The sequence below is a fragment of the Suncus etruscus genome, chromosome 12, assembly GCF_024139225.1.
Source record: "Suncus etruscus isolate mSunEtr1 chromosome 12, mSunEtr1.pri.cur, whole genome shotgun sequence".
Lineage (NCBI taxonomy): Eukaryota > Metazoa > Chordata > Mammalia > Eulipotyphla > Soricidae > Suncus > Suncus etruscus.
In genome coordinates this window covers 55873076-55900298 of record NC_064859.1, presented here as the reverse complement: position 1 = coordinate 55900298, position 27223 = coordinate 55873076, and the positions used below count along the sequence as shown (strand labels likewise).

At 38.1% G+C, this 27223-nt stretch overlaps 1 protein-coding gene across 1 annotated transcript in view; it reads right to left on the bottom strand.

Annotated features, from left to right (window-relative positions):
- SLC9A2 (solute carrier family 9 member A2) overlaps positions 1-27223 on the bottom strand; it is a 98624-nt gene that overhangs the window by 53103 nt on the left and 18298 nt on the right. Inside the window, exon 2 of the mRNA XM_049784911.1 lies at positions 7758-8221. Coding sequence (XP_049640868.1) covers positions 7758-8221 — 464 coding nt within the window. The remainder of the gene's footprint in view (positions 1-7757; positions 8222-27223) is intronic.

The window sequence follows — 27223 nt, the reverse complement described above, 5'->3', positions numbered from 1 at the left end:
TACCCCACCTTAGTTTAAGGCTTGAGAAATGCTAGGTTTCAAGTCTGCTGAGCAAACCACCTGCAATCAGGCTTCAGAGGTCTGCTTAGCTTAGAGGACAGTCCTTTGTCCCTTGCCCCTCCCTCTTCATAGAACTAAGTGAAAACAAGACAAGCAACTACTTGCCTCTCTTACTGTGTTATCTTCAACTCTGTGTCCAACAGTTCTCTCTCATTCATGAAAAGTCTGGCTTTTCATGAAAAGTAGGAAACTTATTTGGGTTTGTTTGTTTTTTGCTGTTGAGAAGCCCACATCGAGCAATTCTCAGAACTTATTCCTGATTGTGTGCTTAGGGATCACTCCTGGTGGGGCACAGGAGACCATATATAGTGCTGAAAATTGAATCTAGGTAAAATATATTCAAGAAGAGTATCCTGCCCACTGTGCCATAGCTCTGGTCTCTTTATTTAGGTTGTGAGATGTTAAAAATTAAAACTGTTGGTCCATGATCACATAAAATGTCAGAGAAAAAAAGTGGATCCATAGGCAAGGGGGTCTCAGGAGCATTGAATTAAAAAAAAAAAAAAGGTCGGATCTAAATACCCAAGCCAAAGTCAACAACAACAGAATCACAAGACTCAAACTATAATAAGCTAAACACAAAATGGACCCGTTACACTAGTAGTCCAGGGAACTAAAGGAAGAGGGTATGGGATGCATGCTGGGAACTATGGTGAAGGGAAGTCAACAATGGTGGTGGGAATGGCCCTATTTCACTGTCACTATGTGGCTGAAATACAACTGTGAAAGACTTGAAATTCACAATGGTCTCATTAAAATTAAAAAAAAAAAGTCAGATGTGATAAAGGAATCTTAGATTCTCTTTTGAATGTGTAGTTCAGTATGAGTCAGATTGTCCTGCCATCCAAAGTGTATCCTGGCAAAGTGCCTCTCCATGTTCTTGTTTTTTAGTTTGTTTTTTGTTTGTGTATTTGTTTGTTTGGGTCCCATCTGGCAGCACTCAGGGGTTACTCCTGCCTCAGGGAACCATATGGGATGTCTAAGATCTAACCCACATTCGTACTGGGTTAGCTTCATGCAAGGCAAACACCCTACCACTCAGGCGGTCTCCACATTTCTTATTTACTTGCAGCCCTTCCAGTCCACTACACTCAAGTCCTATATACTCTTCCTTGTTTTCCATGGCAGTAGAAAGTGTACCCAAAGATCATACCATCTCAAGATCTATTCATCCTTGTTGTCCAGGAGGTGGCAATAAATAACATCAGGATGTATATATATATATATATATATATATATATATATATATATTCTACTAACTAGTGGCAGCAGTCAAGAATATTTGTTATCATGTAGCCATGCAATAACCTGAGTAAAAAAAAGGAGAAAGCAACCAAGTCTACTCAACAGTTAAATATCTTCTTGATTTGCCAGAAGAGATGTTGCTTCTGAGCAGAAGCCTTGTCCAGTGTTCAAACAGGTGCGCATGAGAGTTCCTCAGCTCCTGCCACACAACCCATGGCAAGGCTGTGAAACGAATGTCCCGCCAGTTCTGTCCCTGAGCCCACACCCCTACTTCCTGTTTCCTGTAAATCTCATCTTCCTTTTGGGCTCCTGCCCTCTGCAAGCCACCGGAGGAAAGGTCCATTTCCTTGTAAGGCTATTATTTCTGTCTCCATTCTCTCATTCCCAATCAGCCTCAATGAGGGAAGGCTTACTTATACCTGGCAAGCTCTATTTTTGTTTGTCTCTGGTCTGGGAGATCTCATCACTGCTCCCCAAGACAGACTGCACCTATTCATCATTGCTCCTGGGTTCCTGCCTGTGGTTTTTCTCAACAGGAATCCAGTCCTGAAATCTAGGAAAACTCTATTCACCTTGCGAAATCTTGATAAAGCAGCTGTTCCTCCCTAGCATTCTTCTGGACTCCCACTGCTCAGCTTAACTCTCTTTTCTCCCACCTTTGCTACAAGATGGTCGTCTAAACCTGTCAGCTTTGGGAAATGAGCAATCTGCTGCTGTTGAGAACATGCCTCCTTTCCCTGCAAACAGAGAAATGCTGTGTGCTCAGAGCCCTTTCCTCATCCCCCCACCCCTGTCTGGCACATGGATGAAGCCACCAAAGGAAGTTCATGGTCTCATGCCTCAGGACTACGGACACTGGCAGATGTGCCATATGGCCGGAAGCATTCAAAAGCCCCTCTCCTGGCAACTGACTCCATCGTATCTAGCAAAGGCACATTTTGTTTTCAATAATCCCATCGGTTTTGCAGAAAGCAAAGCTGACTGACTCACAGGCTCTTCTTTTTTCAGTCCACTGGTCAGAAGCTCCAGTGTACTTGTGCTGTTGCCTCAGATGCCAGGGCAATGTTGCGAAAAAGTATCTTGGGTACAGACCTTATCCTAATGACCCGAAAGTTTTTCCTACCCTCCCACCTGCTTCAAACAAATCTGATCCCTTCACCAGAAGCATGGTATAAAGTTCTTCCTAGCTGGCTACAAACTGTAGTTCAATCCATGAAATCCTTTCACTCCACCAAGGGAAGCTATAGGAGGATCTTCTGCAATTTAATATACATACATATGCTCACATTAAAAATTTTATAACTTATGGTAATTGTATGGAGTCTACAATGCTCAAAGGTCTGTGCAAAATTTCCTTAATTTGATAAGTACATTTTTTAAGAGATGAAAATGCCAGTGGCATTTGTTTGCTGGATAGTACTGAGTACTAATGTGACAGCTGAGTTTCTGCACAACTTTGCCCTGTTATTTTCAAAATTTTCAAAATTTTAAAATTTTAAAAAAACCTGCAAACTTATTTCCTTACCTCACTGACATTACCAGATAATAGGTCTAATACTCCATTTATGTCCTTAATGTACATGTAACTAAAGTTTGCCTTTTATTTTCCTAAGATTATTTTAAATAACATATTTTCATGTTAACTTAAGCCATCATGTACTTGGAAATTTTATTTAAAATATGCAATAATTTAGATAATACGACGATGAGCTCATGTGATAGTCATGAACAAAAATACAAAGTCCTTTATCAGAATAGCTCTACTCCAGAAAAATTGAGATTTCCTTTTCTCTTATTAAAAACAAAGAATAATAACTTTACATAGGGAACATTAGATCTACTCTGATCTTTGCTCTTGCAGTCATTTTTGCCCCTCCCCATTTCCTGCAGTTAAATTTCAACACAACCTATACAGTCTGAATTACAAGGGCCCATGCCCAGCTTCTTATCGTCTGTGCTCCCTAAAGTTAAATGTCCCTAAGATCAAATAAAGGTTTTTGGAAAAAAGTTTTAGAATAGCCAATGGCTGTGTTAGAATGTTCTAAAAATGATATTGGAAATTACCATGTGATAATAAGTGATCTGATTACAGATTACAGAAGAAATAGCAGGACTTCTCAGATGGCTGAAACCCGAGCAACCATTGCCTAATAGGTGTTATTTTGACAGCTTCCTTAAACTATTTACTAAAAGAGAAATCACAACAAAGCTCTATTTAAAAAAAAAAATCACCATCATTTTTTATTGCTATTTCTCCAGTTTATTATAATTTACTATAGTCATAGACAAGAATATACAGAATTTTCCTGAATTGTTTGTTTGAGACAACACCAAGCTATATTCAGGGCTTACTCTGGCTCTGCACTCAGAAAATCACACTTGGCAGGGCCCTGGGGACCATATGGAATGCAGAAGATCAAACCTGGGTCAGCCATGTACAGGGCAAGCACTTCACCCACTGTGCTATCTCTTTGGCTCTTGCCCACAATTTATATGTCATCAATTTGTTTTTGCCTTGAGACATTTTAAATGTCTCCTTCCTTCTCTTCAAGTTTTTAGCTCAATATTTAATTGCCATGATCTGGGGGAAGGAGTTGATATATTGACCTACAATTTACCAACCTCAAAACTTTAGTTTTTAATAAAATAAATATAATTAATTTTAGAAAGGAGAATATTTGATTTTATATTTTTAATTTTTATTTAGGCACGGTTCTTTTAAAAATGTGTATAATAGATTTTTAGGTATGCAAAGTTTTACCATACTGGGTAGCCTCCAGTCTCAGCATCTTTCCACATTTGTCCTCAGGACCCCTTCAGGAGTCCTCCTCCTTAAATATATTTAAGTTTAATTGCTATAATTGTCTCCTGCTTTCAGTAGTGCTGGTTCTATTGGTCTCCATGTACAAAAATATCTAACCTCCACACCACCTCTGTAAGCTTCTTTTTCCACATTCTCTCTGCAAATCTCTAATAATTCTAGTTTCAACTCTTCCTGATTGATCATTTTCACTGCATTCAATGGGATTTATCTTTTTTTACTCTTGCAGTATTTCATGAGTTCCATAAACCTTTCTCAGAGAGATGACAAGCATTCATAAACCAAATAATCATCTATGAAATATCCCGGGGCCAGAGCGGTGGCACAGCGGTAGGGTGTTTGCATTGCACAAGGCTGACCTAGGACAGACTGCGGTTCAATCCCCCGGCAGCCCATATGGTGCCCCGAGCCAGGAAGGATTCTGAGGGCAGAGCCAGGAGTAAGCCTTGAGCATCACTTGATGTGGCCCAAAAAACAAACAACCAAACAAAAATCCCCCCCAATGCTTTTAGGGAATCTGATAAATGCCACCAACATTGTAACTTTTTAACCCTTTTGTTCTTGTACCTAATACCCAGTAAATTTTTCCCACCTGCCATACAATTCATTGTAATTGTGACTTTCAAAATTGAGCAAAATTTGAGTGCTTTATTCTTTTATTTTTGGCAGGAGAGCATACCCTGCAGTGCTCAAGCATAATTCTTGGCTGTATGCTCAGGGATCAAACCAAGGCCAGTCACATACAAAGCAAGTACCTTACCTCCTATATTGTCTCTCCACTCTGGGTGGCTGATTCTTCAGCATAATCTCTAGGCATGCCATGCTCCTCTCTGGATCTACAACTTTGCAAATCGTTGATATTCAGGAGAGTATTCTGCCCATGACAAAAGGTTCTTTTGGCCAGTACTTTGAATTATATAGGCTTGGAGCCTATACAAGGGCCTCCCCATCTAAGGCTCAGCAATGTCCTTTGTCTGCCCTACCTTGACCTCCTGCCTACACTGGAAAGGGAACCCTCTGCCTGGCCCACTGCTCTTCTAGGTCAGATATTCCCTCTAAACATAAAACCACATTGGATAGTCTCATGACTTTTGCCAGGAAGCACAGTTATATGCCTCTGGAAAGCCTGAGGCCTTTCCATACACGGTTCAGAGAGTTAGCCAGGTCCTTGCCTGGGTCCTATTTCCTGGAAAATCCTTGTGAATAGATCACTAGGTATTTAAATTAGAAATCATATGAAAAGAGAAAGAATAGTAAGGGCACGAAATCTCACTCTGCAACTTTCCTTTGATACAGTCTATTAGAAGCAAGGCCTCAACATCTTGAAGTTTCTCTGAAATTTTTCTGACTACAAAATAGATGCACATGAATACATTGCACATAGAAATCCTTTTAGTCCCCTTAACAAGGGTAAAATTTGTCAAATACAAGTTAAAATAAAACCTGATGCTTCCAGAATAAAATAATTTATAAAATGTCTTTATTTGTATAGTAGTTTTTAGTTAAAATTTAATGTTGGTAATCTAATGGCTAATGTATAATGGTTAACATATAATGGAACAAATAAAGAGGATTTTGTTACTTGAGTGATGTAACTTAGTTGCTTTGAAATCATTGGCTTAGTTGCTTTTCTAAGACAAATGGAATTTCTAGGACCAGAGCAATGGTCCAGTGGTTAAGGTACTCGACTTATATGCAGCTGATCCCAGTTTTATTACCAGAATAACATGGTACCCTGAGCACCATGAGGATCAGCCTCAGAGCATAGAACAAGAAGATTCCCAAAGCAACCCCTCGAAATAAAAATTAAGATAGCATTTTCTTATCAATAATTTATTCCATGTAATATGGAATGTAGTTAAGAGACAACTATTAAGATATTTTATTAAATGCAGGGGCCTGAATACAGGTTAACAATGAATAATGTTGACTATAATGCCACTTTTAATTGACAAAGAGTAAAAAATTGAGTGAGAATAACATTTAATGATGGGAAGTAAAGGAAAAAATAAAGCAAATTACTAGAGCATATTTTCCTTCATCTTCCCTGCCCCAATTTTTCTAGCAGAGAAATGGAACTACCCACATCACAGATTATCATAAAGACCTGAGAATAGCATTCACCAAAGGCCAGTGGCTGCCATCACTATCTCTATTAGTATGTCAATAATTTTCTTCAAAAAAGAAAAAATAACATGTGATTTGCTACTCTATGGATGGATGTTGAGCATATCATGCTGAGTAAGATTAGTAGAAAAAGAGGAACAGACACAGAATGATCTCTCATATGTCATATATAAAGATACATAGTCAGAGATTAACAAATCCCAAAGACAAAAAAGAACCTCAGAACTGGTCTACAGAACAGGGAATACCACAGTAGAGAGAAGGGGGTGGAGCAAAGACAGAATAGAAGGGAATAAAGAGGACACATTGGTAACAAATGTGGTGCTCAACATTGAATCATGAACATATCACAGTTTTATAAACCACAGTCCCTCAAATAAAATTACAACAACAATAATAAAAACCAAAAAAAAAAAACACTCCCAATATCTCAATAACTGATTCAGCAACCCAGGGTATTCTATGTGTCATCTTTTTATTCTCATTTTTGTTCTTTTGAAGGGCCACACTTGAAGGGAATCTCAGGCGTTACTCCTGACTCTACACTCAGGAATTACTCCTGGTATTGCTTGGGGCCCCATATGGAAGGCTTATGACAGAACTCAGGATGGTAGCATGCAAGCCCTACTCACTGTACTGTTGCCGCTGTCCTGTCATCTCTTAAAATGGTAAAAGAACTCTCTGGATCCTGTGGATGAAAGCTGAGGCTTCCTTATCCTCTCTCAATTCTAAGCTGACTGTAGAGGCAGGGGTGGGTAGGTAATCTGACTCCATTCATAACCTAGAAGCCCCTGGCTTTGATTATATGTCCAAGAGTACAAGTTAAAGGTCATTTTAGGCTCACGCAGAGAAGCACGGACTCTTCATGTGTGAACATTTGGTTCTTCCTATCCTAGCAGTGTGGTCCCTCAGATGACTCTGATAGCCCCCAAGCTCTGATGCTTCAATCAACACATGAGTAACCCCAGCCCCTGGGGGGGGGGGAGATGACAGATAATTTGTACTCTTTGAATGAAGAATACTCAATCATGGGAAAAAGAATTGAAGACCAGAAATGTTGTGACTGAATAGTAATAATAAACTAAAACAATTGCCTGGAATCCTGAAATTATATAAAAATGCATCCCTATAAAAATGCTTGATATGCATTCATTTCTTTTACTTTCTGCACATCTTATACTGCTAGCATTACTCCCTGCCAATTATTCTGGGACCTGAATGCCTTTCAGTTCTGATTAAAGACACTTTCTTTTGAAGAAACCCAAATGAGAGATCCTCAGAAATTATGATTCAAGGTCATAATCACCTTCAGGATCCTCAGGGTCTGCCCAACTTTGAAAATTTCTTGGACAGGCTGGCTGTGTCCAAAATAAAGGAAAAAATAGGATCCTATGGGATAGAATCAAATAAAGTAAGTGGCACATCTTAAACCAGATTAAAGATGTTAGACTAGAGATGACAATCTTGCAGTAGCTGACAAGCCATGGGGACATATGCAACTCACCACGGTCACTGCATCATTGAGAAGGGACTCCCCAAAGACTAAGATGTAGAGCTGCTCATTGACGTGAATGTTCTCAAAGACAGCCAGCACAGCCACAGGGTCCACGGCGGAGATCAGGCTGCCAAAGAGCAGATTCTGCAGCAAAGTGATGTCACTCAGACCAAAGGCTTCAATCTGGCAGATTCCGAACAGAGAGACTCCAATGCCAATGGAATTCCAAAGTGTTCCCACCACAGCATACCAGAAGATGGTGCCTATATTCTCAAAGAATGGCCGAGTGGGCATGAAGTAGCCCGCATCCAGCACAATGGGTGGAAGGAGGTACAAGAAAAACACATCAGTCTTCATGGCAGGCGGGGACTTCTCATCAACTCCAAAAATAATCCCACCCAGCAGAAGTCCCACCATAATGAGGAGGCAGCTCTCAGGAACGATGGTAGGCAATTTGTGATAGAGGTGAAAACCTGTGGAAGGAAACAGAGGAACAGAGCATGGGCAATACAGGGATTCAGAGGTGGGCAACAGTTTAACTCTGTGACAGACCCAATCATCTCCTTCTTTGGGGGCCAGGAGATGGAGGACCTTCCAAGCAATGTGACACCTAGCAATTCAGTCAGGAGGATGTAGTAAAGCTCAGTCCTAGGGATGCTCCAGAGGACCTCAAAGCACTGCCAGGTACTATTCTGGTGGTCTGAGATATCTGCTACATTGAGTTATTACTGAAAAAATAAAAAGGACACTGGGTGACCAGTTTCTGAGGGATATAAGTAGGCCATTACCTCCATCTCAAGGAGCATTTCCTATGAAAAAGACAGCAGAACATATATGTTGACATGTTCCCCTCTAGCACAGGTAACATTTGTTAAAGCCCCAACAAGTCCTGTAGAAACAGGAATGGTGAGCTTCCTGGTGGAGGCCACTATGGGAAGATTTCATTAAGGGTCACATAGTTCCTAAACACAATGACAGGGCAGGAAGAATCCCTAGCAAAGAGGGAAAGAAAACTCTGTCTCCTAGTTTGGTGTGGCCTGCTGTGGCTTAAGTACACTGAACACTGTGCATGCAGAATTGCAGGCTCCAGAAGGAATAAAGGAGGGAAATGTGAGAAATTCAACACTGAGGAAGTAATTGCATAGAAGAGTCACTTAACAGACCCTAGTGATGAGAATCCATATCCGCCAGGCAACAGGAGCCCATCCTAAAGGCAATACATACATTTTGGAATGAACTCAGTATATGGAAATCATCGATTTATAGGACTAGACTATAAAGATGACAAAATACATCCAGGAAACTAACCACAGAAGTTTCAGGAAGCAAATCCTCTGAAGCCTATGGACTATATAGATACAAAAGCCCTATTCTGAAATTGTTTCTGAATCAAGAAAAATGTGAACTTAATTTGAACTTTAAGAAACTACTATCTTAGGGATGCAGTGAAAAAGTTTGTATTGAGTTAGATCATCTATGCAGCCTGAGTAGTTTTTATTCCTTGCCTCGCAAGTACTAATAATCATAAAAAATTTAGACATTGAACTGGTTCAGGAGCTCCTTGCCCATGACCTCAAGCCTGCTATACTCAGTATTTTTTTTTGGGGGGGAGGCACATCCGTTGACACTCTGGGGTTACTCCTGGCTATGTGCTCATAAATCTCTTCTAGCTTGGGGGATCATATAGGACCCTGGGAGATCAAACCGCGGTCCATCCTAGGCTAGCGCTTGCAAGGCAGACACCTTGCCTCTAGCGCCACCATGCCAGCTCCCGTGCTCACTATTAACTAAAGTGAAACCATACTGTTGAATGTTGTATGTTGTAACACTCTCCTCACATTGCTCTAACACTGCTCACACTGAATTCTTCTTTCCTTGCATAATGTTACCTGTGTTATACTTATGAGCCCAGAAATAATTCCTTGTCCCTCAGCACACAAGTGTATTTGGCTCCTTCTGGACTGAAGAATGGGAAGGGTCAATGCAAAAAGTCCTTAAGACTTTTAGGTCTTACAGGTTGCCAACTGATCATGAATCCCTGTGCATCTCCAGCTCCCCAATTCTGCCTACAATGATGGGTTTATTTCTTATAGATAAGGGTCTTGTTTGTTTCTGGGTTAGCAGAAGCCCCTCGATCCCACACCATGTAAAGAACTGTGGCAATGGCAGAGCAGTACCTGCATGGCACTAATTAACCCCTGCAGAACTACAATGCTTCTCCATTTCTGCATGGAAAGTGTTCTTTAAAACATGCACAAAAGCCAGAACAGGATCAAATACAAGTGAGTGAGGCCTTATTTGGGGAACTCTTTTCCTCTTCTGCCTGTATACTTCCCCTTGCTTCTATCAGGCGCGCTCAGAACTGTCACATGTGATAATGTCTCTGCTAACTGTATTGAAAGGAGATGCTGATTACTGAGAATAAAAGATAGAAAACAAGGTAAAGAGAAGGAAATAGAGGTTTCCCTGCTTCCTCTACTGAATCAGTATGGTAGATACTTGTCAGGAAGCTAGGCGGGCAGCAAACAATTGAGGACTATCAAAGCAAGTGAAATGAATTAGCAAAAAGTCTGGGTGCAGTTAGGAAGAGGAGCTGCCAGGACTGAGGGCTAAAAGAGGTGTGGAGGAAGTGTGGAGGGGGAAATCTGATAGGGACACACACCAGAGAGAGAAAAACAAAACCCAGCAGCAAAGCTAGAACATTTTCTCAAGAATCATGTATTTGTATTTTGAAAATGCTGCCCTCCTTTCTTTTATGAATGCGTAGGTCACTCAACAAGGGTTTGAGTGAGTATTGTTTGAGTTGGGACAGTGGTTACTGAATCTGCACTGTTGCCCCTATGAAGGGATTTAATGAAGGATGGAAACAAGAGATCTTAATTCTGCTCCCTGTTTAGTGGGGATAAACAAAGAAATTGCATTTTGTCACATTCTAGGCTGGCATGAAAGTCTTTGTGGCAAAATGCTTATGGTTTATCAACAACAGGCATCAACTTTTTCAGTGCAATATAATTAAAACAAAGTAAAAAAATTCTTGTTAAATTTTACTCACAAAATAAACCAACCTTTACAAGTGTGTTTACATTGATAGTTTGCCCCATCCCACTGCTGCAAACATTTCTTGGGGAAAAAAGAACTTGCACTCTAATCCTATTCCCAGAATTAGATCCATTCTCAGGCACAAAATAAAATGATCCCTTTTACAAATCATGAACAATTAAACTAAAACCACTCTTTATCCCAATGGAGTAATTTATTGCCATAATTATTTCTTATCCAAGGGCCAAATAGATAGTCCAGCATACAACTGACCAGGTTTGATCCTTGGCATCACATATGGTTCCCCCAAGCACTGCCAAGCAGTGCAAGAAGTAACACCTGAGCATTGCTGAGGCCCCCAAACTGAAAATAAATGTTATTACTCAATAAATATTTTCAATCAACAGAATAAATTTTGCTACTGCAATACAAAAGCCAGCCATAGACAATACCTAAATTTCTGATGAAATTTTATAAACATGGTAACCAAAATTTTATGTATTTTTTGTTACAAAATAACATTTTTTTTATTTTTTTACTTAAAATGGATAAATCATTCTCAAACCTCAAACCACACAAAACCAGGTCAAAGTGTATCTGGCCCTGGGCTATATTTGACCTGTTCCTGGTTAAATTTGTTCTTTGCATTCACTGCTAATTTCTACTTCTAATATTTGGGGCATCAAACTTGTATCAGCATATAAAAGTATGTAAGTGTAGATGCTTTAACATTGTTTTATTTTCATTGCAATCAAAATTACTTGGTGGGAAAAAAGAACTAGAGCTATTCTGTAAAAATATAGTTTATATTTCTCTCCAGAGTTAATCTAGTTCATTTAGAAATTCAATTAGAAATTTCAGGGGGGGGGGTTCTTTTTATGACTGAAACCCAGTTGCAATCATGCTTGTAATCATGGTGCTTAAATAAAGATATTATAAAAAATTAAAAAAGAAATTTGAATTAGAAATTTCAACTAGAAATATTCAGATGAACTGAGCTTCAAAATGAGAGATCTATGTAGTCAGGCAATACTTTCTCATTGTATATGTGCCAAGTTCTGGAAAGAGAATAGAGGAACAATAGTACAGGAGCCTCCAGAGAATAGGAGGCACAAAAGAGCAACAATGAATCAGAGGGCACTGGCACCACCAAGAACAATGTCAGGTAGTCCAGTGAATAAGCAGTGAGGGTCAGGGGATACCCAATAGTGGATGAGGAGGAGGGATGAGCCCTTGGGGAAAGAGAGAGAGCACTACCTCTAGATAACAATAAAACAAACATTCTAAAAACTGCCATATTTCAAGGCCACTTAAATAAACTTTTTTATGGCTTTCAGAAATATTTGCCAAGTTCCTGTTAAGTATGGGGCATATAACCTTGGAAACAGTAATCAGCAGCTGAGGCTAGTTGGCCCAAAGCTCAACCTGGACTTCTGGAACAACTCCAGAAAGCTCTGGAATTAAAGAGGAAGCCTGGAAGTAACATTCATCAGGACAGTATACAACAATGACAAGTATTAAAATATATTATTTCTTTTCTTCCTTTCCTTTCCACTTTCCTTTTCCCTTCCCTTTCCTTTTTTCATCTTTCCTATCCTTTTCCCTTTCCTTCTTTCTTTTCCTTTCCTTTTCTTTCCTTCTCTTTCTCCTCCTTTGCCTTTACCTTTGCCTTCTCCTTTGCTTAGCCTTTTTTTTTTTTAATTTGGGGTCACACCCGGCAGCGCTCAGGGGTTACTCCTGGCATTATGCTCAGAAATCACCCCTGGCAGGCACGGGGGACCATATGGGATGCCGAGATTTGAACCACGGTCCTTCTGCATGAAAGGCAAACGCCTCTCCTCCAAGCTATCTCTCCGGCCCCCTTTCCTTATCCTTTGCCTTCTCCTCTCCTCTCCTCTTTCTTGTCCTTTCCTTTCTTCTTTTTTTTCCTGTTATGTTTTTGGGTAACACCTAGCAGTACTCAAGAGTTACTACTGGCGCTATGCACAGAAATCACTCCTGGCAGGCTCAGGGGACCATAAGGGATGCCAAGAATCGAACCCAGGTCCATCCCGAATCAGCCACATACAAAGCAAATGCTCTACTGCTGTGCTATCTCTCCAGGCTGAGAGATATTATTTCTTAGTGGCTAATAACTGCCTGATACAAAACATCTTTACCTGATAAGAAATATTTTCATTAGATATACCAACTACTATTATCACTTCATAAGTTTAGCAAGTAAAAATAAAAAGAAAAAAAGGACTAATCAATGATAAAAATAAAAAATAAGTATAAAATAAATAAAATAACAGGATATTATTAATAGTGTATAGTTAAATAAATTGTTCTGAAATAACTTATTAATTCTTTATAGATTTGTTACATTTAATTTTATGCCAGAAGTAAAAGATATCTGTAATTTCTTTCCAGCAAAATAACATAAGTATTAATATAGATTTTAGATGTACCACTTATGAGGTCTGTAAAGAACTTAATAAAAGTTTTTTAAAAATTGGAGAAAAAGAAAATATAGTCAAACAGATATTTGTTAGAATTATTTCATAAAACTTAGATAGCTCTTAATTTTTCTAAAAACTAGACAACCTCTAACAAAAATAATAAAAATTCAATGAGTTCAATTTGTCCATGAACAATGTTCAAAGGGGCAAACTTCATTAAACAACTGGTTATTTTAGGAGACTTAGAAGACTTAGAAGTCTTCCTGAAGGTTGATTAGAAATAGAAATATATAAAGTGTTCTTAAATAATGTACAAAAGATAAAACAAGGTCCTTCCTATAAGAGAGAAAAAGCTGTACTTAGTACCAGAGAAGTAGGAAGGGGATATGAGAAACATTTCTTTAATTTTTTTTATAATTTTAATTTTTTTTTAATTTTTTCAGTTTTTTTAAATTTTATTTTTATTATAAATATTTAAACACCATGATTACAAGCATGTGTGTTGTTGGGTTTCAGTCATAAACAGAATACCCCCTTCACCAGTGCAACATTTCCACCACCAATGCCCCCCTCTGCCACCCCTGCCTGTATTCATGACAGGCATTCTACTTCTCTCATTCTTTAACATTGTTTTGCTAGCTGTTAGTGTAGTTATTTCCCTAACAGCATTGGGGTGAGCCAGTCCTTCTGGCCCTTCTATCCCCTAACTCTATTGTCTCTGGACCTAATTACAGTAATGTCTTTAATTTTTATTAAAATGCATAGAAGAGTGAGACTGTTCTGTGTCTCTCTCCCTCTGACTTATTTCACTCAGCATAATACATTCCATTTACATCCATGTATAGGAAAATTTCATAACTTCATCTCTCCTGACAACTGCATAATATTCCATTGTGTAGATGTACCACAGTTTCTCTGTTGAAGGGAATCTTGGTTGTTTTCAGAGTCTGGCTATTGTAAATAGTGCTGCAATAAATATAGGTGTGAGGAAGAAATTTTTGTATTGTATTTTTGTGTTCCTAGGGTATATACCTAGGAGTGGAAGAGCTGGATCATATGGGAGCTCAATTTCCAGTTTTTTGAGGAATCAAGGAGAAACATTTCAAGTGATCAAACTTGGGAATGAATTGGAGGCAGTGGAATTAGGAGAAGAGGGTGTGTTATTTGGCTTAGGACTAAAAGCAGATGAAAGGTGAGATCCTGGTTCAGGCCTAGCACAACCAGCTGATGTGAAAGGCAAAAAAGATGAGTAGAAAGTCATATTCTTGCTGAGCTGCATGTTCAAAGACATGCCTATGCTTTAAGCAGGTTTAACAAGTGAAGGTATTTCAGAACCAGCCTTAATGTCACATATTAAGAGTTAGGAAGAAGGTTCTCCTAGGAAGGCAGAGATTAGTGACTGGAATTTGGAACTAATATCAATGCTACCTGATTAGAACATTTAACCAAATGAATGGGATTTATCAACAGTATAAATACATCAGAAGCTGATGAAAACATAAAATTGAATGATTTAAGAATATTTCAAGCTAGAAAAAAATTTATTTTTCACTTCATAAAGACCAGTATGGAGAGAATCACTCAGCACAAGGACAGATTGACAAAATCAAACTATTTCCCTAGACAAAGCAAAACAAAACAAAACAGCCAACCCTTGGACATATAACGAAAGAAAAAAAAACTATCAGGCAATATTCACTATGATAAGAAGAAAAATCAAATGCAACAAGAGTTACCAATCTCATTCCATTTTTTTTTGGGGGGGGTCACACCCGGCAGTGTTCAGGGGTTACTCCTGGCTCTATGCTCAGAAATCGCTTCTGGCAGGCTAGGGGGACCGTATGGAATGCTGGGGTTCAACCACCGACCTTCTGCATGAAAGGCAAATGCCTTACCTTCATGCTATCTCTCCGGCCCCTCATTCCATCTTTTTCTATTCTATATGTATTGATTATGACTCAGTTGTGTTCTGGGTACCATAGCAGTCACAAGGGATGTAGCAGGGAGTAAAAGAAAGCCCTGCATAGAACATAATCAATAAACCAACCAGTAGGTGATGATGAGCATGACAAAAACAAAGAAGAAATATAATATCTCCACTGGCAGGACAGATGACAAAAGTCACTTTGAAGATTTATACCTGAACAAAATCCTGAATGAAGAGAGTTCATGAATGGACTTTCTAGAAGTAAAGAACAGGGGCAGATACAGTGAATTCAGAGCACTTTGAGCCTAGAGGTTTGCTAAGTGGAGTGAAAGAGAAGAGAGCAGCTTCCAATGCCCTATATGATTCCCCAAGCCTGCCAAGAGTGATTACTGAGTACAGAGCCAGAGTGACCCCTGAGCACCACTGGGTGTGGCCCAAAGACAAAAAATGAAAATAAAAACTGAACTAAACAACTGTTTTATGAACAAGCTTGTAACCATGGTGTTTAAATAAAATAATTAAAACAAACAAAAGGAATGGAACAGAAATATCAGTCAATACAATTCCCAGTAAACCAGAAACGAAATGATGGTGGAATCATTAAAGTGACCAAAGATTAATGGACCTCAAGATGTGACAGCCACTCAGGCACTAGCTGTTTGTTCTTCAGGGCTACATGTGCTGCCCTTATCACACACACACACACACACACACACACACACACACACACACACACACACACACACACACACACACATCCGCCCTTGCCTGAAAACCTGCTCTGCTCTCTCTAGGCATCCCAGAGGGAAGGAAGATGAAAACTTCACATAGAGTAACTTAAATTAAATAAAGTTTAAATACATTAAATAAAATTTTATTTACATTTAAATGTCAAATGTTGGATATATGTTGGCAGTTGCCTAACAGAAAGTGCTCTGACTTGTGGAGTTTGATCTTATGATATAATAACAAATATACATATATATTTTTGGTAAGGTCCACAGAGCCTGGCCAGAACTTCACTGAATTTCTTATACAATAAAGGGACTAGAAACACACTTAGTTCTAAAATTTGGTCTTTGACCTAATTCCTGACAGAGTTTTTAAACCTCTTGAAATTTTCTGGTCGACTGGAGCATCTTTAGTTCTATGAAGTAATGGTACATTCCATGATAGCTTTATGTTGTGAGCTAGTCACAACAAAAATATAAGTAGAGCCTTGAATTGTCTGACCCACTCACTCTCTTGCACTCAACTGGGGAAGAGATGAGGGCTGAAGAGAGAGTCAAAAATTAATCATACCTATATGTACCTCCTCCATTCAAATCCCTGAGTTATGAGGCTCAGAGTTCTAAGGCTTCTGGTGTTTACCCATCCATCTCTCATCCTCTCCTTTACTGAAATATAAGTCACTATACTAAAATATTGCCCTGAGTTGGGCCAGCTGTTCTAGCAAATCAGTAAATTTAAGGCACCTATGGAGTCCCTGAGAGTCCTAGATAGTAAAAAGCTTAGTTGACTACCTGGGGTTTACAACTGGCAAGAGCAGTGGTAACAGTCTTGAAACTAGTGAGATCTGATAGTAACACCAGATAGATAATGTCCAAATTAAATGACACTATTAGACTTTCAGTTGGTATGCAGAGAGAGTTAGAGAATTGCTTCATTTAAAAAAGTCCACTCACACTTCCACAGGAAGCCTTCACCAAGTTTAGAGAAAAAACAATCAGTGCATTTCTTTCAATGGGACAGACTAATCAAAGATAAATCCAACATTTTTTGGCTCAAGCAACTAACTGTAGAGTGGAACTACTTAATGAGATGGAAAGCAATCAGAAGAGATAAGAATTCAGGGAGGTAAAACTCTATTTCAAATGCTAATTGGAATCTCCTTGAAAGATACCATGGGCAGCAATAACTGAATAGCAGCAAAATGTGTGTAGGTGAAATGCAGTCTCTACAGAAAAGTTACCAATTCTTTAAAAAGTTGTGTCATCTGACAAACATATATCCTAAATGATTACCATATATTTTAATTTGTTCTTTAAAAATATTTTATTGTGTTTTAGTCTTACAATGTTTCAACACCCATCCTATTTACCAGTGCATACTTTTCACCACCAATGCCCCAAGTTTTCCTCCTCTTACCCTTAGCCTGCCACTTTGGCACATAATTTTCTTCTCTCTTTCTCTCTCTAACTCATCTTCACTCTCTTTCCCTCATACTTTCTTTTATTCTCTCTATCATTCTCTCTCTCTTCTCTTTAGGAATTGTGGCTTGCAATATGGTTATTGAAAGGATATTAAACAGGTGGTGTTGGAAAAACTGGTCAGCTACATGCAAAAATAAATGAACTTAGACCTCTTTATAAAACCATTCACAAAAGCAAATCAAAATTATCTAAGACCTTGATATCAGACACAAATTCATAAGGTACATAGAGGAGAATGTAGCAAAACTATCCATGACATTAAAGCTAAAGGTATCTTCAAGGATGAAGCATCATTGGCCATACAAGTAAAAGCAAAATACACAAATGGGACTACATTAAAGTAAGAAGTATCTACACATCAAAAGAAATAATTGCCAGTATATAAAGGCTGCCCATGAAATTGGAGAGATTATTTACCCAAATGCCCATATGACAAATGGGGTTAATAATATCTAAGACATACAAGGCATTGGTATAACTTAACAAGATAAAAACAACATTCAACCCAATAAAAATGGGAAGAAGAAATCCACATTAGTCAAAGATTTTTAACATTCCCAGAAATTTTTTAAAACTGGAATTAAATACAAAAAAGGTGATTAAAAAATAAAAGATATGTTTTGTGCTTTTTGCTTTTTTTTTTTTCCTCCTGCCCTGGCACAGTAAATATTGGGGTCATTCGAAAAGGAATTCACTTGGCCTAAGAGATATGGGGTTTCTCCGCCCTTGGAGTATATTGTCATGGGATCAACTATAGACTCTGTTCAGAATCATTTACTCTCCCGGTGGTGCTTTTGTGGTGTTTGGAAGACTTCTGCTCCATCTTGGGTGATACAATCAGACCATTTTTTATCTTCATTTATCATCATTATTATTTTTATTTACCTATCTATTTTTGGTCGATTTCTTTGTTTTAGTGTGGTTATTGAAGTTGTTGCCCCCATTTATACTTATTTTTTTCTCTTCTTTTCTTTTCTTTCTTTATGTGCTCTGCCATGTTTCTTATCTCAAGACCCTGGCGGGTTTTTTTTCTTTTTTCTTTTTTTTTTTTTTTTTGTGGTGCTTATCGTTATTGTTGGAGTCCTCACTGGATATTTGACACTTCTTTTTGCACTGGTGGAGTGTTTCACCTTCTTTTTCTCCTTCATCTCTCAAACCGATGATGAGAGCCTCTAGAAGAATTCCATTTATTTTTGGCATATTAGACTTTTACCCCAGTTTATTACTTTTCTCTTCTTCAAACAAAACCACGTAACTTGAACTAGCTAGTCCTGCCTCCCAGTGAGAGGGGGAAATAAGGGAGGCACCAGGACCAAACAGGTACAAGACTACTGAGTAGTAGGCTAGGTACTGAGGGGACCACATATTCTAGCAGCCCTGGGGGTGAGGGAAGAGGACATGGGAGGTAGGACAAAAACGGAGGTGTAGGGAGGACAAATGGTGATGGGAATCCCCCCTGATTTTATGTAAATATGTATCTAAAATATTATTGTCAACAATATGTAAGCCACTATGATCAAAATAAAAATTATATAAAAAAGATATGGTAGATAACTATAGTTAAATTCAATTCAATTTTTAGTATTTATTTTAAAAATAATACAATAATATGAGAGTAAAAAGTCTGATTCTTGGAAAATGAAGCACGTATTTTTCACTATTTTCCTAGTGGATAATCTATAAAATCTAGACATCATGCATAAAACAAATATAGACTAGGAAGGTGAAATAGAATGAAGACAGGCTAAGAATTTTGAGACATAACTAATATAGCAATGAGTTATGTGGTTTCTCTTCTTGCTCTCTGCTTCAAATATACCAGACCTGCCAGTTAGGAAGTCAGTAATCTGCAGGTGCCAATGGACAAGACAATGGAGAGATCCAACAAACAGATACTCTCTGTACACACCAACTCAGAAGTCAATATAATAAGACAGAAAAAGTGCCGATAATAAATTTTCTACTGCAGCCAATACAGCAAAAGAAACTGAGGCTTCTGTTCCAGCAAAGCAACCTGTGAGAGCCTAGATTCAACCCTCACTGTATGGTACAGAAAACCTTGGCATTTGTACTTGAGATCTGCAAGTAGAAAAAGTAAAGCGATGAAGGATGAGCCCTTCTTGCTGAAAGATAAAAAAGAAAGACCATATGTTGGATCTTAATGTTACCACCTTGTAATAGTAAGTCACCCTATATCCTTATGAGGCAGTGAGAGGAGATCCAATGCAGAACCAGAATTTGACCTAATGGGTTTAAAGACATCAATTCTTGGTGTTGACTCCATTACAAGAGTAAAATGAAGGAATTTCTATGACTTTCCTGTCATCGGAAGAATGACAATGAGAGAACCTGTCCTTAAGAAAGAAGAACATCACCAAGTGTGGCCCCAAAGCAAACAAAGAAAGAGAGCAAGAATCTAGAAGGGCCATATCCTTGCAATAAAAATGAGGAGACCCTTCATGATCAATGGAAATGAGTAGAAAATGTGAAGGCTATCTCCACCTGGGAGAGAACAGGACAGTCCTCAAAAAACGATAAATTTATAAAATGTCATCTTAGAGAAAAGCATAAATCTTCGAATATAATCATAATAAACAAAAGGAAAAATCATTAACTGCCTATCAACTGAACAACGGTAAATATAATGGGCCAAACCACCATTAAAAAATCTCAAAATTACTATGCTAGATAAAAGAAGCCAATCAAAAAATCCACATGATTATATATATGAAATGTTTAGATCATGTAACTATATAGTTTAAATATAGAGTAAGGGTTGCCAAAGGGAGGGTTGAAGAATCATGGAGTCATAGTTAAGTATATAGGATTTCTTTGTGTGTGAGGGGTTAAGGGGGACTGTGATGTGATTTCCTAAAGTTGATTGTATTGATGATTGTACAACTGTGAATATACTGAAACTATGAAACTGACAGAGCTAAAAAAAGAAAACAAAAAACAATACTCCCAGCAGTGTTCAGGCTTTTGGGGCCATTCCTTGTCAGGGATTTAAGCCAGGTTTCTTGCATGCAAAACGTGTTCTCAGTCTTTTGAGCTCTTGCTAGCCTCAAGCTGTGTACTTTAAATGGATGAAATATATGCTTTGCAAATTATGTCTCAATAATGCTAACACAGTATAGAATCAATGGGCCCAAGAGGAAATCTCATGATAAAATAAAAACGAATCTTGAAATGGAATGAAAAAAGAAAAAAGTGCTGCATGTTAAAATGTAGATCCTGGCTAAAGTGCTGTTGAAAAATAATGTATAGCACTAAATGCATTCATTTGGAAAGGGAAAACATTTCAAGCCAGTCATCTAATAGTGAACAAGAACAAATAATACCAAAAAGAATAGAGTAGATAAGTTGTAAAGCTAAGAGCAAACACCACTGAGATTGAACGCAGAAAGAAATTCACAAGTGCTGGACAACTAGAGGAGAAAGCAAGGATTGCCTTCAAAGTTTGAACTTATCCCAAGAAAGAAGGAAGTAACTACACTCAGCACAGACCCTGGATATAAGCAGTTACAAGATTGTTTCATAGATGGTGCTTGAAGAGTGCCTGATAAGGCAGTGAGTGGTTTGTGCAGTGAGTGACTCTTGGTTCCACCATCTCTGCAGAACGTCTGTTGCACCACAGAACACAGACTCCTGGTCCTCAGAACGCAGGTTCCCCAGACTGTGGCAAATCTTAACTATGCTCCTTTGTATCATATAATGCAAAGCTGGTGGACCAAAATGCAACTGAGTAATTCCTCTAATTTTTCCTCTAATCTGCCTATTTTCCTCATCAGATTTTATCCTACACTCATAGAAACACAGCAGAAAAGCATGTGATACTCTGTAGAAAGAACAGAGAAATGCTTCCTATCGCTGGGGTGTCCAATTTCTAAAACCTCAAGCTTGTATATCCCACCTTTCTAGTTCTCACATTCCTGCTTCCACTCTTCTCATACTTTTTTTTTAAAGTTGTTCTTTTATTTTCTGGTAAGGCACACAGCCATTAGATTGTATTTGACTTGCATTTTATTGTCAGTGATTTCCACTCTTCATTTATTCTGGTTCCCATCTCATTACTCTACTCCATAAAATATTTGCTTCCCAAAATACCTCTGCATTACAGATCCATTTTTCTTTACATGAAGAATATTTAATATAGCAATGCACTTATCTGTAAAGTCATCTGCTCTTCTTTGGCATACTATTAATGCATAATGAAGTAGCCAAATAATTTCATCATTGCAAAGAATAATGCTATAAAAACAAAAAGTGCCTTTGAGCCTAGTAGTTAGGTTGATCATAGAGGACAGTGGTCAGTATTTTTAGTGCAGATCTTAAAACATTTGTGTTTTCCTCTGTGCATTAAACCAGCATATGACACAGCTGCCTCTTTGCATTCTTTTATGTCACTAATATGTTTATTACAGCACTGTATGTTATATGGAAAACTTCATCTCAAAAAAGAGAGTCAAGAGCTACTTTGAAGAACTAACTTCCAAAGATTCAGTGCTACTGCATCAGCATTCAAAATTCCATGACACCAAATAAAGCCAAAGATAATCCATTTTCTCACTGTGTCCAAAGAAAGATAATCACAGGCAGAGTGCCGGACTGCAGGATTAAGTATTATACTGGGTTCACTGATGAGACTCAGCAGTTGGGCATTCTCCATTTATCAGCTGAAAAAATTCCTTCGAGGATATAGCATCTAAAGGGAAAATGGTGTGTCTGAAAAAGAATTGCTATAGTGTACAAATAATAAATAATCTTCTTTTAAGGGCTTTCATAATCTACAATCATCTGATCAAGGCATGGATATTCTTGGTCACTCCATGGGTCATTTGTATGTTGTACAGGAATTTCCAGTCCTTAACAATGGATCTTTTGGAATCTTGTTTTCATTATGTTGTGCTAAGAAATGCATACCATGCTGTCTTCAACCAAAGTGTTATATCTTCTGCATAAATTATCTACTTATTGACGAAAAACAAATATTTCTTGTTGTGTCAGTTTTGCCTGTAAACAGTGACACTGTTTTATCTTAAGACCTGAAAAACAGTGTTGTGGATTACAAATTTCTTTCTTATGGTTTCTGATCATTACTATCACAATATGGTTGTACCATATAAAATGCAATATGTTTGTCTGATTTACACTGCACATTCACCATAATCACTAATAATTTTAGAGTATCAATTGAAAAGCATACATCATTTTATTTTATATCTATTTTTGATATTTTATAATGAGAAAATCTTTGTTTATTTTTGTAAAAGAATCCAATTTAGTCATTGTTTTAGATAATGACATTATAGCATCATTGTTTGTAAATTATTTCATAGAGGGAAGAGTTCTATTCTATACCTATGATTCTAAAAAACAATGTTGGCTGTGCATTGCTGTGCTTTTATGAATAATTTATTCTTTATTTCAATAACTTTGCAAAAGTAAATATTGTAATACTGTATAATATTAAAATATCTAAGGACTTATTTTTACTAGAAGCACAAATTTTGTCCAAAAATGCTAATAAAGCAGCATATGTCATTGCTTGCATAATACCTTTTCAGACTAACTTCCATAGTACCCTGCAAAAATTAGCACTGTATCCTACTGTATAATAAATAATCTTAGCATTTACCAACTGTTGATACAAATGTTAGTCTCTGACTACTTTTCTATATGGTTTATTTTGATATTCAAGAGTACTTGCCACAATAAGCACCTGACTCCCAAATAATTTTACTTCAAATACAAAAGAATGATATGGCTCAACAAGCTATACACAGAGGGAAACAGTTACACTAGCAGTCCGGGAGTCAAAGGTGGGAGATATGGGACACATGCTGAAAAAAGGGGTGGAGGGAGGACAACCCTGGAAGTGGTGATGGCTCTGTCACCATGTATCTTAAATATTACTGTGAAAGATTTGTTATTCACTTTTGGTCACATAAGTATTATTATAAAATAATCAAATAATTATATTTTATTTATTTATAATTATATAAATATTTACATATTATATTTATATAATATATTATATATTTATATAAGCATATACATATATTTATAAAAATAGTATAAAATAATAAAATAATTCATAGAGAAAGCAGAGAGTTGCCAAGGTTTAGGAAGAGTTACTATTGACTGGGATGTTTGCATTTGGGAAGTTTTACAAAGTTTTGGAAATAGACTGTGTCGCTGCCTAACACTGCCACTAAGGGTTACAATGATTAATTTTTACATATTTTTAGTCAGAGAACTATTTTATTAAAACTGAAGAAATCTTTTCTTTTACACTTTCCTATAAATTATTATTATGGGTGTTAAAGTAAAATATATAAAATATTAACAGTTGCATGGATGCTGCTATAAAAGCAAGAAAATATGACGATGCTAAAACTGCTTAGTTTCTACTTTGAGATTTTCAGGCTGCTAAGTAGTCTAGATAGCCTATACAATCTACATAGTCCTAAATACTGGTTGATCAGCAAAAAAATAGTCTATGACATACTACTTGGGCATATTATTATTTTTTGTTTTGTTTTGGGCTACACCTGGTGACACTCAGGGGTTACTCCTGGCTATGTGCTCAGAAATCTCTCCTGACTCAGGGGGGCCATATGGGATGCTGGGGGGATTGAACCTAAATCTGTCTTGGGTCAGCCGTATGCAAGGCAAATGCCCTACCACTGTGCTATCACTCCAGACCCTATTTTATTTATGTATTTATTTTATTTTGGGGTGGGGTAGGGTGGGCAACACTTGGGGTGGGGTGGTGCTCAGGGCTTTCTCCTAGCTTTATGCTTAATAATCACACCTATCAAGTTCAGGGGACTATATGAGGTGCCAGAGATTGAGCCTGGGTCAGCCACATACAAGGCAAGTGTCTTTTCTTCTGTAGGGCACTCTTCTTGAGACTTTCAAAGACAATTCAGAAAGTGGCAGTGTAATATGTGCCAAACACAAAAATGTAAAAATAAAAAAATATCAGAATCTCCTATGATTCCAAAGATAAAACAAGTTTTACAAAAATGCTCATAGGAAGTGTCAAATAAGGAATAAATTATTAGCATATTTGTCTATCTCAGAATATACATTTCACTACTAATATGAATTTATTTTGTAAATTATTAAAACTATTGTAAACAAATAATTCTCCTTAAAATTCAAGAGCATAATACTTGCTACTTTTTTTTAACAATTAAAAGCAATAAGCTTACTTTGGGGGCATAGAATTGGGGCACATCACCAAAACAGAAGCCCTTCTATTGGCTCTGTGTTCAGGGATTACTCTTGGTGGGCTAAAGGGAAGAACATATAGGATTTGGGTATTGAACCGAGGTGAACTGTATGCAATGCGAAGACCCTACCCACTACACTGTTGCTCCAGCCTCAAATATATTTATTTTTAGTCATAGATAGTGCAGAGATAAAGATGCTTGGCTGCATGTGGTTAATCCCATTTCAATGCCTGGCTCTAGATATGAGCATAAGCAGTAGTTCAAATCTTAAATCACCTTTATAAATTTAAAATGAATTAATAAAGGACAATGTCTGCTTTGCTTCATGGAAGACTGAATCTAAGATCAAATATTCTTAAATCTTTAATGGGAGAAGAGACACCTATGTTTTGAGACTGAAATTAATGAATAGGAAAATGAAAGAATAAGAATCTACTTGCAGAGATGACAAGCTTGCTGAGAGCTACCACATATCAGAGGCAACTTGCAAATTATGTTCTGGATCCGGATCATTATCCAATCCCAACTCCTGGCCACAGATCCTCATCCAAAGTATAACATACAAAGACTCTGAAAGTAGCTGATCCCTAAAGGCATCTCAGTGTTAGAAACAGCAGGAGCCTATCACCAATTTTTTAAATTTCCTGTTTGTTCATACTAGAACCACATTCTAAGATTATATTATTATTATAAAACAATATTATCATAAAACAATAGACAATTATAATCACCAATATAACAATCATAAAACAATAGATGAGACCAGAGATTTAGTGCAGCAGTAGAGATTTGCCTTGCACGCTGCTGACCCAGGATGGACCTTGGTTAGATCCTGGCGTCCCATATAAGTCCACTAAAGCCATTTCTGAGTGCATAGACAGGAGTAACCCCTGAGTGTCACTGGGTGTGCCCCCCCCCAAAAAAAAACCAATAGAACAAATTCCATCTGATGTCAAATATGTATAATTATCCCAAATAACAGTGACTCAGATCCTCAGAAGATCACTAAGTATAAATATGTTCTGAAAGCAGAATGCCCTGTAATGTCAGAAAGCCTAAAGAAAAAACAGACTACTGGGGCTTCTGACTGCAGGCGCATGTTGTTCTCTGATCTGGGCTTTATCATAGAGGGTCTACAGGAGCTACGGGTGTTCCCATGCACATCCCTTCAGCTGCATATCTCACTGAAAGAGGAGAATGCAGCGCCTTCCATACCCACAGCACAGGGTGGTAGGTGAGATCTGTGGCTAGTCTGCAGTCCCAGCAGCCACCACTTTCCCATCCGGCCTCCCTCTACATATGTCCCAGGGACATGCATTTATTTGCTTACAAGGATTCTGCTGGCTGTCTTCTCTTTCTCTCAGGTCCCAAAACAACCCTAGCCTGCAGCGGAGACAGGCAGGAAGGAGGCTGCACCATGGTCCTCTCCAGACTCTTCACTGTCTTTCTCAGATTCCTGATCTCAGATCTCAGTTGCAGCCATGAGAAGACTTGGCCACTACCACCCCCAACATTCAGGCCTCTCTCTTAAGCAATAGAGTAAGTGCTCAGCTCTGTCAGGGCCAGCAAAGTACATAGCTCTGACAGTGCACAGGCTCGGTCCCATCAATGTGGCAAATCTACAAATCCTGGTTTGTGCTGAGTCCACCAAGCTCACCTTGCCAGCAGAGAGAACTCAGGCAACCTGAAAGCTTCTGACCCTCTGCTGACTGTGATTTCTAATCTGATCTCAAGGCCAGAACTGAGCTAAGCAGTTGACTCATGCCCTTGTCTCATTACCATACCTCTTGATCCCTCTCTTCTATCTCATTATTTCCCTTCCAGGGCCAGCAGCAAGATAAGGGCAATTTGCACAGTTGTATTTTCCCCTCCAGAAGACATTGGGCCTGAAGAATGAATGAGCCAGAAGAGAACTTTTGCTGAGCCAAATTCTGCTGATAGCCACAGTTAGAAATCCAGAAAGTTCACATTTTGCTTTTAGTGGGCAATTCTGTGATTACTCCTGATGAACTTAAAAGTTCTGAGTGTGTTCAAAGTGTGGAGATCTCTCTTCTCACTCTCTCTTACATTGAGATACACACATATTGCACACACAGACACACACATGCATCACAACACATACATAACCATGCATTATATATATGCACCTATCATCCTTGGTGCTTCATCAAAGAACTTCTTTGATTAATGTAGGTTAGGGAGCATCTGCCTGCTTGAAATATCCCCTCATATAAAAGACAGAGATGGGACCAGAATGATGAACAGAGAGATACCTTCCATGCTGTTGAGGGTTTGATCTCCAAAACCTCCTGTGGTCCACTGAGCACTACCAAGAGTGATCTCTGAGCAGAACCAGGAGTAAGCGCTGAGCACCAATGAGTGTGACCTAAACACACACACACACACACACACACACATCCCAAAGAACAGTCATATCGATGACCAAAGTGGAGGCAGCAGTAGTTTTTATAGTAAGGAATTGAATCTATGCAGAAACAAAAGTGATGTCTGACTGTGCACAAAAGTCAAGTGAGAAATGAAGCTAAGATAGAGAACTCTTTGATGGCCTAGAGGAGGTACTAAGAAGGAGGGCATGTGAGCAGGAACAGGGAGA